The 13042-nt window shown below is 38.7% G+C and overlaps 1 protein-coding gene across 1 annotated transcript in view; it reads left to right on the forward strand.

Moving 5' to 3' along the window:
- TBX20 (T-box transcription factor 20) overlaps window positions 1-6243 on the forward strand; it is a 55719-nt gene extending 49476 nt beyond the window's left edge. The window contains exons 6-7 of the mRNA XM_029918374.1: window positions 4026-4138; window positions 5851-6243. Coding sequence (XP_029774234.1) covers window positions 4026-4138; window positions 5851-6191 — 454 coding nt within the window. The 3' untranslated portion in view covers window positions 6192-6243. The remainder of the gene's footprint in view (window positions 1-4025; window positions 4139-5850) is intronic.
- The last annotated feature ends 6799 nt before the right edge of the window (window positions 6244-13042 follow it).

The raw sequence follows: 13042 nt of genomic DNA on the forward strand, positions 1-13042 counted from the left end.
AGGCAGAGAAGGACAGAAACCATATGTTTGCACTCATAGGTCTATCAGGAAAACAGGAGAGACCTAATGGAGAACCAGGGGGAACGGAGGAGGGAGAGAGAGTTGGGGAGAGAGAGGGATGCAAAACTTGAGAGACTATTGAATGCTGAGAATGAACTGAGGGTTGAGGGGGAAGGGGGAGGGGGGGAAAGAGGTGGTGGTGATGGTGGAGGGCACTTAAGGGGAAGAGCACTGGGTGTTGTATGGAAAACAATTTGACAATAAAATATTATGGAGGAAAAAAAAGTGGTGGAAAGCTTTGAAGGTTATGAGACTCATTTGGTGAAGAAAAGGAACCTCGACTTCTGTGTGTAGAAGAACTTAAGCATTTTACATGAAGGACCCCAATCCTAATTTTACTCCTTTAGTACATTATTTTTGTGAGAGATTGTAGTAAAGGATCTACTAGTATTTCTTTATTTGTATGTATTTAAATAGAGATATATAAACATATAAATAGATATTACTAAAGATTTTAACTATAGCTTTAATTGTTTTTAACTTATCAGTATATTAAATGAAAATAAAATGTCATACTAAATTCAAAAAAAAAGAAGAAACAGATAATCAGATAGTTTTGAATTTGTAATTAAAAAATCTTTCTACAAAGAAAAAAAGATGTGAATGCATATGTCCTTTTGAAAAAAAAAAGGATACATTAATATGAGTAGCAACTTCACGTGTAATTGTCAGAGTTTGGAAACAAGGCAAATGTAGATCAAAAGGTGAATAGGTAAACTATAGTATATACTATAGTTTGGACAACAGGATGCTACTCAGAATAAAAACTAACTATTGATATAGGCTCCAAAATGATGAATCTCAAAGTAATTATGCTGAGTGGAAGGAAGCCAGATGAAAAAATAAGACATCAGACATGATTTCATTTTTATATGAGTTTAGAAAATGCAAATGTATCTGTAGGGACAGAAATCATATTAGTACTTTCCTTGGCAAAGCTTGCTTGGGTGGGGACCAGGGAGGATGAAGGGCATGAGAACACTTTTGTAGGTGTTAGATAGCTTACCTTACTTGTGGTAGTGGTGTCACTGGTCACAGGTCACATAAGCCCAAACTGGTCAAATTGTACACTTTAAATATGTGTCATTTATTGTGTATTAATTATACCACAATGTAATTTTTTTAAGAGCTCCAAGTGACTCATGGATTTGTGACAAATTTGAGAATCAAGACAAAGTTGGGAATCATTGCTCCAGCCCCTCTGGTCCCTGGTTCCACCCTACAGAGATGACCTATTCTAGGCAGTTTCCTGTTCTGAAACTGGAATAGTTTCAATGTGGAAATATTTATACATATACAGGCATATACAAATGTGTATATTCCTTGTTTTAAATTCACAAATGGTGTCTCAATGAAGCATCCAACTCTTAATTTAGGCACAGGTCATGATCTCACAGTTAGTGGGTTTGAGACCCTCCCACTTTCTCTCTTTGTCCCTCCCCTGCTCACGCATGATCTCTCTCACTGATTCTCTCTCAAAATAAATAAATCAATAAACTTAAAATTAAATTCACAAATGGTAGCATACTTTATACACTTTTCTATAGTTAACTTTTTCACTTAGTCTATCTTGGAGTCCATTCCATTGTATGGAATGGTTTCACTTTTTAAAATAGCTGTATATGAATCTCTTGGGTATAGATCCTAATCATTGTGACTACATGAGGTTGGTACTATATGCTTATTTTAAAACTTTTGGGAATAAAGATGTTACTTGATAGTTGCTAGAATTAATTTTTCTTTTAGACTTACCTTTACATCCTCATTTGCAAGCTACATAACATGACAAAATGCTTTCATGAAACTCTGAATATACAAGTTTTTTAGAAGGCCAAATTCACTATAAGTCAATATTTTTTTTTTACCAGTAAAGTATGTATATGTATGTGAAATGTTGACAAGTATTATACTTTGAAAAGTTTTCCTTGTCCCCTCAATGTGAAATTTGGTGTTTGATTTGTTCTTAATTCAAAACAGATTTTTCAATTTTCTTGTCCTAGTTTTTATTCTTGTCCTTTGGTGGTTAAATCAGTGTTGATCTTTAGGCCACAGCTATTCTGGAGATGTATACTATGTAAGCTAACCTGTTATGAGCTTTCATTTTTGGCAGAAAAAATTCTTTGGCTAAATTCTTTTTTATGTTTTTTAATGTTTTTTTTTTTTTTAATTTTTGAGAGAGAAAGAGCACAAGACGGGGAGGGGCAAAGAGAGAGGGAGACACAGAATCTGAAGCAGGCTCCAGGCTCTGAGCTAGCTGTCAGCACAGACTCTGATATGGGCTCAGGCTTGTGAACTGTGAGATGATGACCTGAACCGAAGTCAGACACTCAACCAACTGAGCCACCCAAGCGCCCCTCTTTGGCTAAATTCTTGCTGAATTTCTTTTTTAAACAGCAGTAAGTACACCAAATCAAAAGGGTCAATACCAAAATAATTCTTGTTTTTAAAGATAATTGAATTCTTTAGTTAATAAACTATGTTTCAACAGGAAGATCACTTTCTTTTTTTTAAATATAATTGAATGTCAAATTGGCTTACATACAACACCCAGTGCTCATCCCAACAAGGGCCTTCCTCAATGCCCATCACTCATTTTCCCCTCTCCCCAACCCCTCCATCTACCCTCAGTTTGTTCTCTGTATTTAAGAGTCTCTTGTGATTTGACTCTCTCCCTTTCTGCTGGCAACTATTTTTTTCCTCTTCCCTTCCCCCATGGTCTTCTATTAAGTTTCTCAAAATCCACATATGAGTGAAAACATGGTATCTGTCCTTCTCTGACTGTCTTATTTCACTCAGCCTAGTACCTTCCTGTTCCATGCAAATGGCATGATTTCATTCTTTCTCATTGCTACATAGTATTCCATTGTATATATAAGCCACATCTCCTTTATCCATTCATCAGGTGATGGACATTTAGACTCTTTCCATGATTTGGCTATTGTTGAAATTGCCACTATGGACATTGGGATACATGTGCCCCTATGCATCAGCACTCCTATATCCCTTGGATAAATCCCTAGCAGTGCTATTGCTGGGTCATAGGGGAGTTCTATTTTTAGTTTTTTGAGGAAACTCCACACTGTTTTCCAGAGCGGCTCTACCAGTTTCCATATCCACCAACAGTGCAAGAGGGTGCCTGTTTCTCCACGTCCTCTCCAGCATCTATAGTCTCTTGATTTATTCATTTTATCCACTCTGATCACTGTGAGGTGGTATCTCAGTGTGGCTTTGATTTGTATTTCCCTGATGTTGAGTGATGTTGAGCATCTTTTCAGGTGTCTGTTGGCCATCTGGATGGGAAGACCATTTTCAAAGTCAATGGACCAATTTACTTGGGGGCCTCAATTTTCTAATGGCCGTTTTATGTGTCCTTCACAGGCTTTCTATAATTTTTCCACCTTAAAGCGACAGGAACCTCAAAGAGTCCATTATCCAAACTACCCATATTATCATATAGTCTGTGTACTTACTAGGTTTATTAGTGAGTATTGAATCTTTTCATGACTAATGATATTCTGAACTTCTGGCCAGCATTTCATCAGATGTTGAATAAGTACAGTTCAGATCAGCTGAGTATTGGTTTTATATTTATTAGCTGATGAAGTGAGAGATTCATTGCAACTCCTCAAAGGGAATTCACTCACTCATTTTTCATTCATTAAAATCTACATTCCTATAGTCTGGTGTCATAGGTCCTTGTTCACCTCTTTGTCCTTCATCTTGTAGGATTTCAGGGGATTGACCCTATCCTATCCAGTTATGGTTGCTTGTATTTATATGCCTCAAGTCATGTTTCCAAGGAGTCTACAGTGGCACAAATGTGCATGTTTTGAATGTTGTCTTTCCTGAAGTGGGGATCTTTTGGCTGAGAAAACGGTTTCACTAACCAGTAAATTATCTTTAAGACCCATCTCCATCTCTGAGTACCTTTTAGTTTATTCAGGCCGTGTCATTCTCTAACCTAGGGAAAGCGTGGAGAGCCTAATCCAGAAGCATTCCTATGCCCGCTCACCCATCCGTACCTATGGAGGAGAAGATGATGTGCTGGGGGATGAGGTTCAGACAACACAGAATAGAGGTAAGGCGGCTTCCGGGCTAGGTAACTGCTGGGAGCAAGAGCATTGGGAATGAGGAGGGGGCAGGTAGGTGAGGAAGCTCCTAGACCTCAGAGTGCAGTCTGCCCCAAAAGTATTTCAGGAGTTTCTTGATGAAGGGGCAGCCCCTGAGCCTGATTTTCATTCAGGTCATTATTTTGCCTTTTTATTTTTTAACGTTGATTTTTAAGAGGGAGACAGACAGACAGACAAAGCATGAGCGGGGGGGGGGGGGGCAGAAAGAGAGGGAGACACAGAATCTGAAGCAGGATCCAGGCCCTGAGTTGTCAGCACAGAGCCCGACATGGGTCTGGAACTCAAGAACTGCAACACCGTGACCTGAGTTGAAGTCGGACGCTTCACCAACTGAACCATCCAGGCGCCCCTGCCTCTGAGTCTTAGGTGATTGTTCTGCCTGATGGTTTCCTGTGGTTTGTTTTCTAGTGAAAGAACACCTAGCCTCTGAGTCAGGATCAGGAGCTACTTGTCTGTCATCTGCCACCAAAGAGCTTTTGGACTTTGGGGGAGATCCTTTAGTCTTACTGAACCTCAGTTTTATCAGATGCAAATCAGGGAGTATATCTGTTCTACTTCTAAGAGGTTCCAGGAATATCTTATTAGGATCAATGACTAAAAAAAGAACATCCTTTTAAAAAGAAAACTTTCCTAGTGAAGGGCATTATGTAGAGGCAGTGGCCCCAGCGGTGACAGTAGGGGCGTTTTGAAAAGCTTCTCTGTCCCAAAGGCTCACAGAGGAGCCCTCTGCATCTGGGAGTCCAGAGAAAAGAAACCAGATGGTGCCCAACACTGGGTGGAAGGATGTTCGTGTGGGGAGAGAGCCTTCTGTCATATTTTTATGTCCTTTCTGTGGAACAGCATAATCTGTCCAAACATAGGACATTTTATAGGATTTATTACTAAATGCAAATGAACAACTGGTAAATTATACAGCTGGCAAATCCAGCGTCAACTTGTGTTTAAATCTGTGGATGCTGTGATGAGGGAAAACTAACTCTTGCAACGTGTCAAATATTTAATAAAGAATTATGGAAGCTAGAAACACACTCTTGTGGCTTGTCACAATGCCTTCAGAAACCAACTAGCTTTGCTGAGGCTCATAAGTTGGTCTTCCTTACAGGGATGCTATAGAGGTTAGAACAGACACCAGCTATTTGGCGCTTCTTTCTTTATTTGTTAATGTTTCTTTTTAATTTATTTTGGTGAGGGAGCATCAAAGAGAGAAGGAGAGAGAATCGCAAGCAGGTTCCATACTGTCAGTGCAGAGAGCCCAAAGTGAGGCTTGATCTCACAAACTGTGAGACGGTGTGACCTGAGCCCAAATGAAGAGTCAGACACTTAAGCACCTGAGCCACCCTGGTGCCCCCTGAGCTCCTGTAAAGGGACTCCAGTTACTCCTTTCAGGCAGGATACTTGTGTTTTGACCATTCTGCAGGAGCATACAGGCCATCTAATGAGTTGTCTTTTTCTATTTAGTAAATTCTCTCTTCCTTATGGTATAAATGATATCTTCTTATCTGGAACAGTAGTTCTGACTCATAGTTGGTGTGTTTATGTATTTAAATTGCCGATCTATTATGTATTTTTTAAAAAATAAGTCAATCCACACAGATAATGTAATTCTTGATTTGCACACTGAAATAGCATTTCTAGTCTAATGAGTTGGTTTTTGTTTCAGGATCAGCCTTTACAACATCTGATAATCTGTCCCTCAGCTCCTGGGTCTCTTCCTCCTCCACTTTCCCTGGATTTCAGCACCCCCAGTCGCTCGCTGCTCTGGGCACCAGTACAGCCTCCATAGCGACACCCATTCCACACCCTATACAGGGATCTTTGCCGCCATACAGCCGACTCGGGGTGCCTCTGACCCCGTCGGCGATCGCCGGCTCCATGCAGGGCAGCGGCCCCACATTCCCCTCCTTCCACATGCCCCGGTACCACCACTACTTCCAGCAGGGGCCCTACGCTGCTATCCAAGGACTGCGCCATTCCTCCGCCGTGATGACGCCGTTTGTATGACTCTTCTAAACCTAGGAGAATCCAGATCCAGAAAGTGCAAATGGGTGTGGAAATGTGGGACAGGGTGGGATGGGTGGGAGGTAGGGTATGGAGCAGGGGCTCTCCAGGAGACATGGGACCTATTAAAGAGGAGAGCTGGACTCACGGTAAAGCCTACCGCGGAGGGAATGCACCACAGACCAGGACTCATGTATAGCTCGGGACAGCTCTTGGGTTCAAGAATCAGTGTCGAGTTCTTAGCCAGCCTAAGGATACTAACTTACCCAGCAAATAACACAAGTCAGATGAATCTTAAGGTGCATTATACCAAGTGGTTAAAAATGCTGTGTCAGTGCAGTAATGTACAAAATCAATGTGTAAAGGTTATCTTTCTGCTTTCCACAGGTTTAAAGAATCTTCAGAGAGGCAATATATATAACATACCGACCATAATGCATAATGACTAACTTAAGTCCATTTCTCTCTATAGAAAATGAGAGCCAACAGAGAAATATTTGTAGTGCTGTAGCTTAAGCATGTTCAGTTTTCCTTTGTGTTAGTTTGCTGGGGAAAGGGCTGAGATAATGTTAAGGCATCCTATTTTGTGGATGAATAGATGGTAATGACCTTACAAAGCTCTTTTTGTAATCCTGAAGGGCCAGTACCTGACAAGCTCTTTTTTCTCAGTCTTGTCTTCTTAATTCTCTTTCTTGCAATTACTTGCCATTTATGCAGGAAAAACCTATATACAATTTTGAAGCAAGAGGCCCTCTGTGTTACATGATAAAACTGAGGTTATCTTTTTCTGGGCTGCATTCTAAGTGTACTACTGACTCATTCACTGGGGAACACCTCGAAAGCCTCTGTGTGGTGACCTGAGGCTTTCTCTCTATCTGCAATAACAAGATGGCTGCCCTGTCCTGACAGGAATTTCTCTGCCATGGTACCAAAGGCCGCTTTATTTTTACTTCAGCTTCGGGAAACTTCATGGATGGTAAAATGCACCGGGCCACATTCTCATTTTTAGTAAATCGGCTTTGTTATTAGATTAGCTGTTACCACTGACTGACGAAGATTTATAGAATGACCATTTTGAATGCCCAGATAGCCACCATTTAACCTATGTTTCTGAGGAGTTATGTGTCCATATATCTGGTTTGTCCTTCTTTCTTATGTTCTGTTCAGTGACTCCTTTATCATTTCCCTTGTCCATTATATGAAATTGTATGTCAACTCAGTGACTCCCTGACTGAAACACTGGCAGTGTTTATGAGTCACTCCAAAGTATTTATCCACTTGAGTTCTTACTGTCTTCTTAGGCCTTCCTTTAATGTTTAATAATTAACTATGTTTTAGTTATATATAATCTCTATATTTAGGGGGCAACACTATCTAAGCATTTGCAGTCAGGGTAGTATTTGGCATTTTGCAACTTTAATAAAGTTTATAGTCCTTCAACTTTATAGATATAGCCTGTCTCCTTTACAAAACTCCCCAACTCTATTTTATCCTAATTAAATTTAGTATCTACTTTGGTCTGACTGCAGAAGTACTGAATCTGTTAAAAGAGATGGAAAATATCCCTGCTGAGAGTAGAGGTGGGAGTAAATGCAATATACTTATCAGAGTGCATGGGCTTTTATTTAGTTATTTTGTTAGGCTTTTCCATATCAAATGCCTTTCTTGGGCATTTCTAGTCTATGAAACAGGCATAATGGCATAGCCTGTCTATGTGATGACATTGTTGCTGGACTTTGCAATTGTTTTTCTCCACTATGTCCCGAAGTTGACTTACGGAGAAGCATGGACTATCCTACCCAGGCTTCTCAGAGTCCTATGGCAGATACTGTAGGCTAATTTCTAACTTCTTGCATGCTATGCTATAGTATCCACAGGTAGTTTATTTTCAAACACAGCACAGATGTGCATTTATTAAAAAAAAAAAAAAGCAGCTATGAGTAATGTTTGAGATCCATAGAGCTTAGGATAGGGATTTGATACTTAATAGTTGGCCTGTTGCCAGTGCTCCATTTCATACACAGCACTGCTCCTTAAAGCAGGAATAACAAAACTAGATGCTCTTTAACATGATGCTACTCAATATTCTGGTAAATTACTGGTCTAGTAGAGTGAGTCTGTATCTCAGTTTTCTTTTCAATGAGGATGAAAGGATCATTTTAATTCCATTTAGACATTTCTCCCAACTGACATATCTTAAAAGTGAGTTTGTTTTTGTAATATGTCTTTACATCAGTATTTCCTGACTTCATAACTTATTTTGTAATTAAACAATATAAGACTAAAAATAAGTAGAGTGCTTAGAGAAAAGCAAAGACTAAGATACCAAAGCATGCTCTTGGGAAATAATACCTGAAATTCTAAATTGGAATTTTTTAAAGTTTTTGGCATTATTTGAAGGAGAAAGAAAAAGCACAAGTGACATGGAACTTAACCTGATCAAACTCACCATAGCCATGAGAACCAAGGGAAGAAATTTATCTCAGCCCCCAGGTCCTTCTAAACTATTCTGGTTGCTGGTTCTTTCTTAACTCCTCAGGTATTTAAGATTTTAAAGTCTAAGGTCTATTCTCCCAAAAGCAATTGCAAGAATTAGAAAGTTAATGGGAAAGGCAATTGAATAATTAAGAGCATGAGTTACAGTATATTTGGAATAAATGCAGGACCCCCCCCCGGGTATATTACAGTATCAAAAAGCATGGCTAACGTGCAGTGCTGCTATGAAGAGGCCCTTCCAGAACTGCTTTATCTAACCTGAAGGAATTAATTTATAACTTTGTAGCTTCTGTAGATGTGACTTGTTTTTAAAACACTATCAATAATGCTGAGTAAGTTCAATTATTTCTTTTACTTACCAAGTGTTCCCCCTCCTTCATCAACCCTTAGCAGTATGTAAGTAAAGTACATCCATCTTGTGTCTATCATATCACAAATTATTAGGTTATAAGGTCTGCATTAATGAATTTAGGTTGCACTGCTGTCCTTTTGAGTTTATAATGAAAGTTCGTTGTTATTCCTAGTAGGTAGGCACAGAATGGGAGATCTTAAGATATTGAGGAAAACCCAGTGTAGGGCTGTGCTACACGAGTTACATTAACTTCCGGGGGCATTCCAAGATCTCCCTTCCCTTGCTCTCATCCACATCTCTGTCAATCCGTTTCTCTAGCCACAACATTCTCTGCTCTCCCTGTACAAAAAAGGAAAAAGGACACCCTCCAAAAGTGCAAGAAAAAAGTATTTTTATAAGAAAAGGATCACTATTCCTACACCTCTGAATTTTTCAGAGAGATATTGGGATATTTAACTCATTTCTGAATTTCATGTTAGCTCTTTGAGCTGTCTTGCTTATATTTAAGCTGAATAATATTGAGAAAAATGAGCTTCAAGAATGAGTTTATCACCCCATTAAATATGCAGTCAAGCTTAGCCACGACTCAGCAGCTAAAGTTCGAAAAATTCAGTTATATAATGTGCCAGGGTTACAATCTGCAAGGAAAACAGTATTTTTACTCAATCTTCCATTGACTAAGTAAGGAAACGGTTTTCATTATTAAACATGTATGGAATTGATAATTATTAGACACAAAACAATATTATACCCTAAATCTAGACTGGGAAGAAAGAAAGCACTGGACAGAAAAGATTTTCAGTTGGCTCCTTTAGACAGCTTGGATGGAGGATGAATTTTACATCTTTTTATATTATTTCAGAATGCAGGGATTTTATGTAAACAGGCAAAGGGAAAGTTACAAATTCTTAAACATTTAGAAAACCATAAAATAATTTCTTCACTATTCGATGCCAGTTATAAAATACTCTAATACTTCTTTCTTTGGCATGCTTAAATATGCAAAATTTCACTTATAAATATTTGATAGGCAAATAATCCGTAAGTATTTTCTCGCTCTTCTTTCTCTATCCCTCCCTCAATTCCAATGTCCTTCCCTGATAATAAGAAAATAAAAACATTGGTAAAATAATACATCTGGACAAAAAATACAGTTTGTTGTATTTTACTTCTAATACATTAAAATATGTATTTAGTTGTTTTTTTCTTATTTTCAGAAACCTAAAATCTTTTGTTTCTTAGAGGATAAAATTGGATCTAGCCTCTTTAGTAGACTCTATCTCAGTTATATCGTTTGCTGTGTCCATTTGCTTAACGAATTGCGTGAGAACAGTCACTGTAATGAAGTGTGTGTGTTGGGGGTGGGGGGAAGGGCATGGGAAATGTTTTATGAAAAAAGAAGTTATAAGCCTAATACTATGAAGTAACACCTAACGAAGTTCTTTTTAAGTGCAATATATTTATTTCTGCTAGAAATGTATTATCAACATTATGTAATATTTGAAGCATTACATGTTATTTGTAAACAGCTTAAAATTATATATTACCCAAAATTGTACAGAAGTACAAATGTGTGGATATTAATTTCTTTCATTAAAAATGGTGTGTTTTGATATATATGCACACATTTACACTTTCATTATACTACACACTTTGCTTTGTGACTTTTGTTTGGTACCTGTTTCCTCACCTCGGAAAAAAAAAAGAGGATTAGGTAAGCTGAGGGGTCGTAGCTGGCCACTCCCAGGCCAGACACGGCCAACAGGACTACTGTACAGGGTTTGGGTTTTGTCTTTAATTGTATTTGGAAGCCTTTAGAGAAAACACTGCTCTCAAGTCCCTATTTTCCTACACCTAGTCTCCGTCATTCGTTTATTCCACATGATGAAAACTTAAAATCTTGGGACTTTACACCTCTCTGTGTGCAATGATACCGAAGACTCCATAAAGCTTAGAGATCTATCTCTCATTCTAGCCATAAACTCTTGCATGTGCTGTAATGATATTACACAAAGCAGGCTGATACAAAATAAGATTAGCCAAATTCAAAGTCTTAATCCTTCCATGTGGCAGTCCTTCAGAATATGTGGTGCTATCATACCTTGTAATTTCAGAAGTCTGCTCTATTATACTTAATTTTTTGTGCATGCCGGACACCAACCTTTTAAAAATCTTTGGAATAATTCCAAGCTTACTGAAAAGTTGCAAGGATAGTATAAAGAAACACTTTATATTCTTTATCCAGATTCACCCATTGTTAATGTTTTGCCCCACGTGATTTACAATTACATTCAGCGTCCCCAACCCCAACCCACATGATATATACAATTTGTTTTCCTCCATTTGAGAGTAAGCTTCACACACCATGCTGCATGTAATTCAAAGTGCTCATCCTGAAACCAAGAATATTCCATTAAATATCATCAGGAGAGGAGCGCCAGGGAGGCTCAGTTGGTTGATCATCCAACTTCGGCTCAGGTCATGATCTCACAGTTTGTGGGTATGAGCCTCACGTCAGGCTCTGTGCTGACAGCTCAGCACCTGGAGCCTGCTTCAGATTCTGTGTCTCCTCTCTCTCACCCTCTCCCATTCATGCTCTGTTTTTCTCTGTCTCCGTAATAAATAAACCTCAAAATAAATATATATTATCAGAAGAGTTAGCAATTTGGGGAAATTTAATGGTGATAAGATACTGTGATCTACCTTCTGGACCCCAGTTTTGTCAAATGCCCCAGGGACCTCCTTTGTAGCACATTTCCTCCTTCAGTACAGATCCAGTTCAGGATTACACACTGCATGGAGTTTTCCTGTTTCTGCAGTCTCCTTTAAGATGATATAGCTCCTCAGCCTTTCTGTGCCTTTCATGGCAAAAGAATTCCTATTTTTCAATGTTTTATAATTTATTACTATTCTTAGTTATCTTGGTGTTCAAATCACCCCAGATTTGGTCATCAGGAGCCCCTTAAGCTGGCTCCTATGTCCTTTTGACATGCCCTACTTAATTTTTTTTTTTTTTAGCACTTCAGTTTCTGGCATAACACGTTGTCTGGGGTTCATCTCATACCTTTTTTGGAACCAACCATTTCTCCAAGGAGCCCAGATTCCTTTTAGTTGGGGAATATCAGATATGTACCATATGGGACATGTTTGTTTCTAGACCTTCTCAGCTAACAGAGTTGGGAATGCATATATGTATATAAACACATACGTGTGTGTGTGTGTGTGTGTGTGTGTGTGTGTGTGTGTGTATACAGCATGTACTGGAAATCATGAGTCTATGCTGCTATCTTCAATTCCAGTATACTCCCGCAGGGGCCTTTTCCCTTTGCTTAGCCCCATTCCATATCTGCACATACCTTCTCCCTGGCTACTAGCATCAACATACTTATTTACTCAATTCAGCCATATACTCCAAATTATTTCATCTTGCTTCACTCATAAAACTGCAATAAACAAGCCTTTTAAAAAGAGTTCAGAATTTGTTGGCAGTTGGTCCCCTCCTACCCCCTCCTTGACCAAGGGAACACAATCAAATCACATGTTTAGCCCTTAGAGTAGTTCCTTCTTCATCCTCCTATATGGTTGTGTTATTCATTCACAATACAACTGGATTCACTTGTTTAGTTGCTTACAGTTTTGTCTTTGTGGTTTTTTAAAAATGATAAATGTATTTATCTAATTTATTTTTTTAAAGTAAGCTCTACACCTAACATAGGGCTTGAGCTCACAAACCTGAGATGAAGAGTTGCATGCTCTACCGAGTAAGCCAGTCAGCTGCTCTTGGTTTTAAGGTTCTATCTAGGTTGTGGGATGCAAGGTTAATTAGTAAATTGCTTTCCTATATATCACCAATGAACAATCTAGATTTGAAATTAAAAAACAGCACCATTTGTATCAGGACCCAAAAAGGGGCAAAATACTTAGGTGTAAATATGTACAAGATCTATGAGTAAAACTGTAAAACTCCGATGAAAGACATCAAAGAAGATCTCAATAAATGGAAAGA

Source organism: Suricata suricatta, chromosome 2, assembly GCF_006229205.1.
Source record: "Suricata suricatta isolate VVHF042 chromosome 2, meerkat_22Aug2017_6uvM2_HiC, whole genome shotgun sequence".
Taxonomy (NCBI): Eukaryota; Metazoa; Chordata; class Mammalia; order Carnivora; family Herpestidae; genus Suricata; species Suricata suricatta.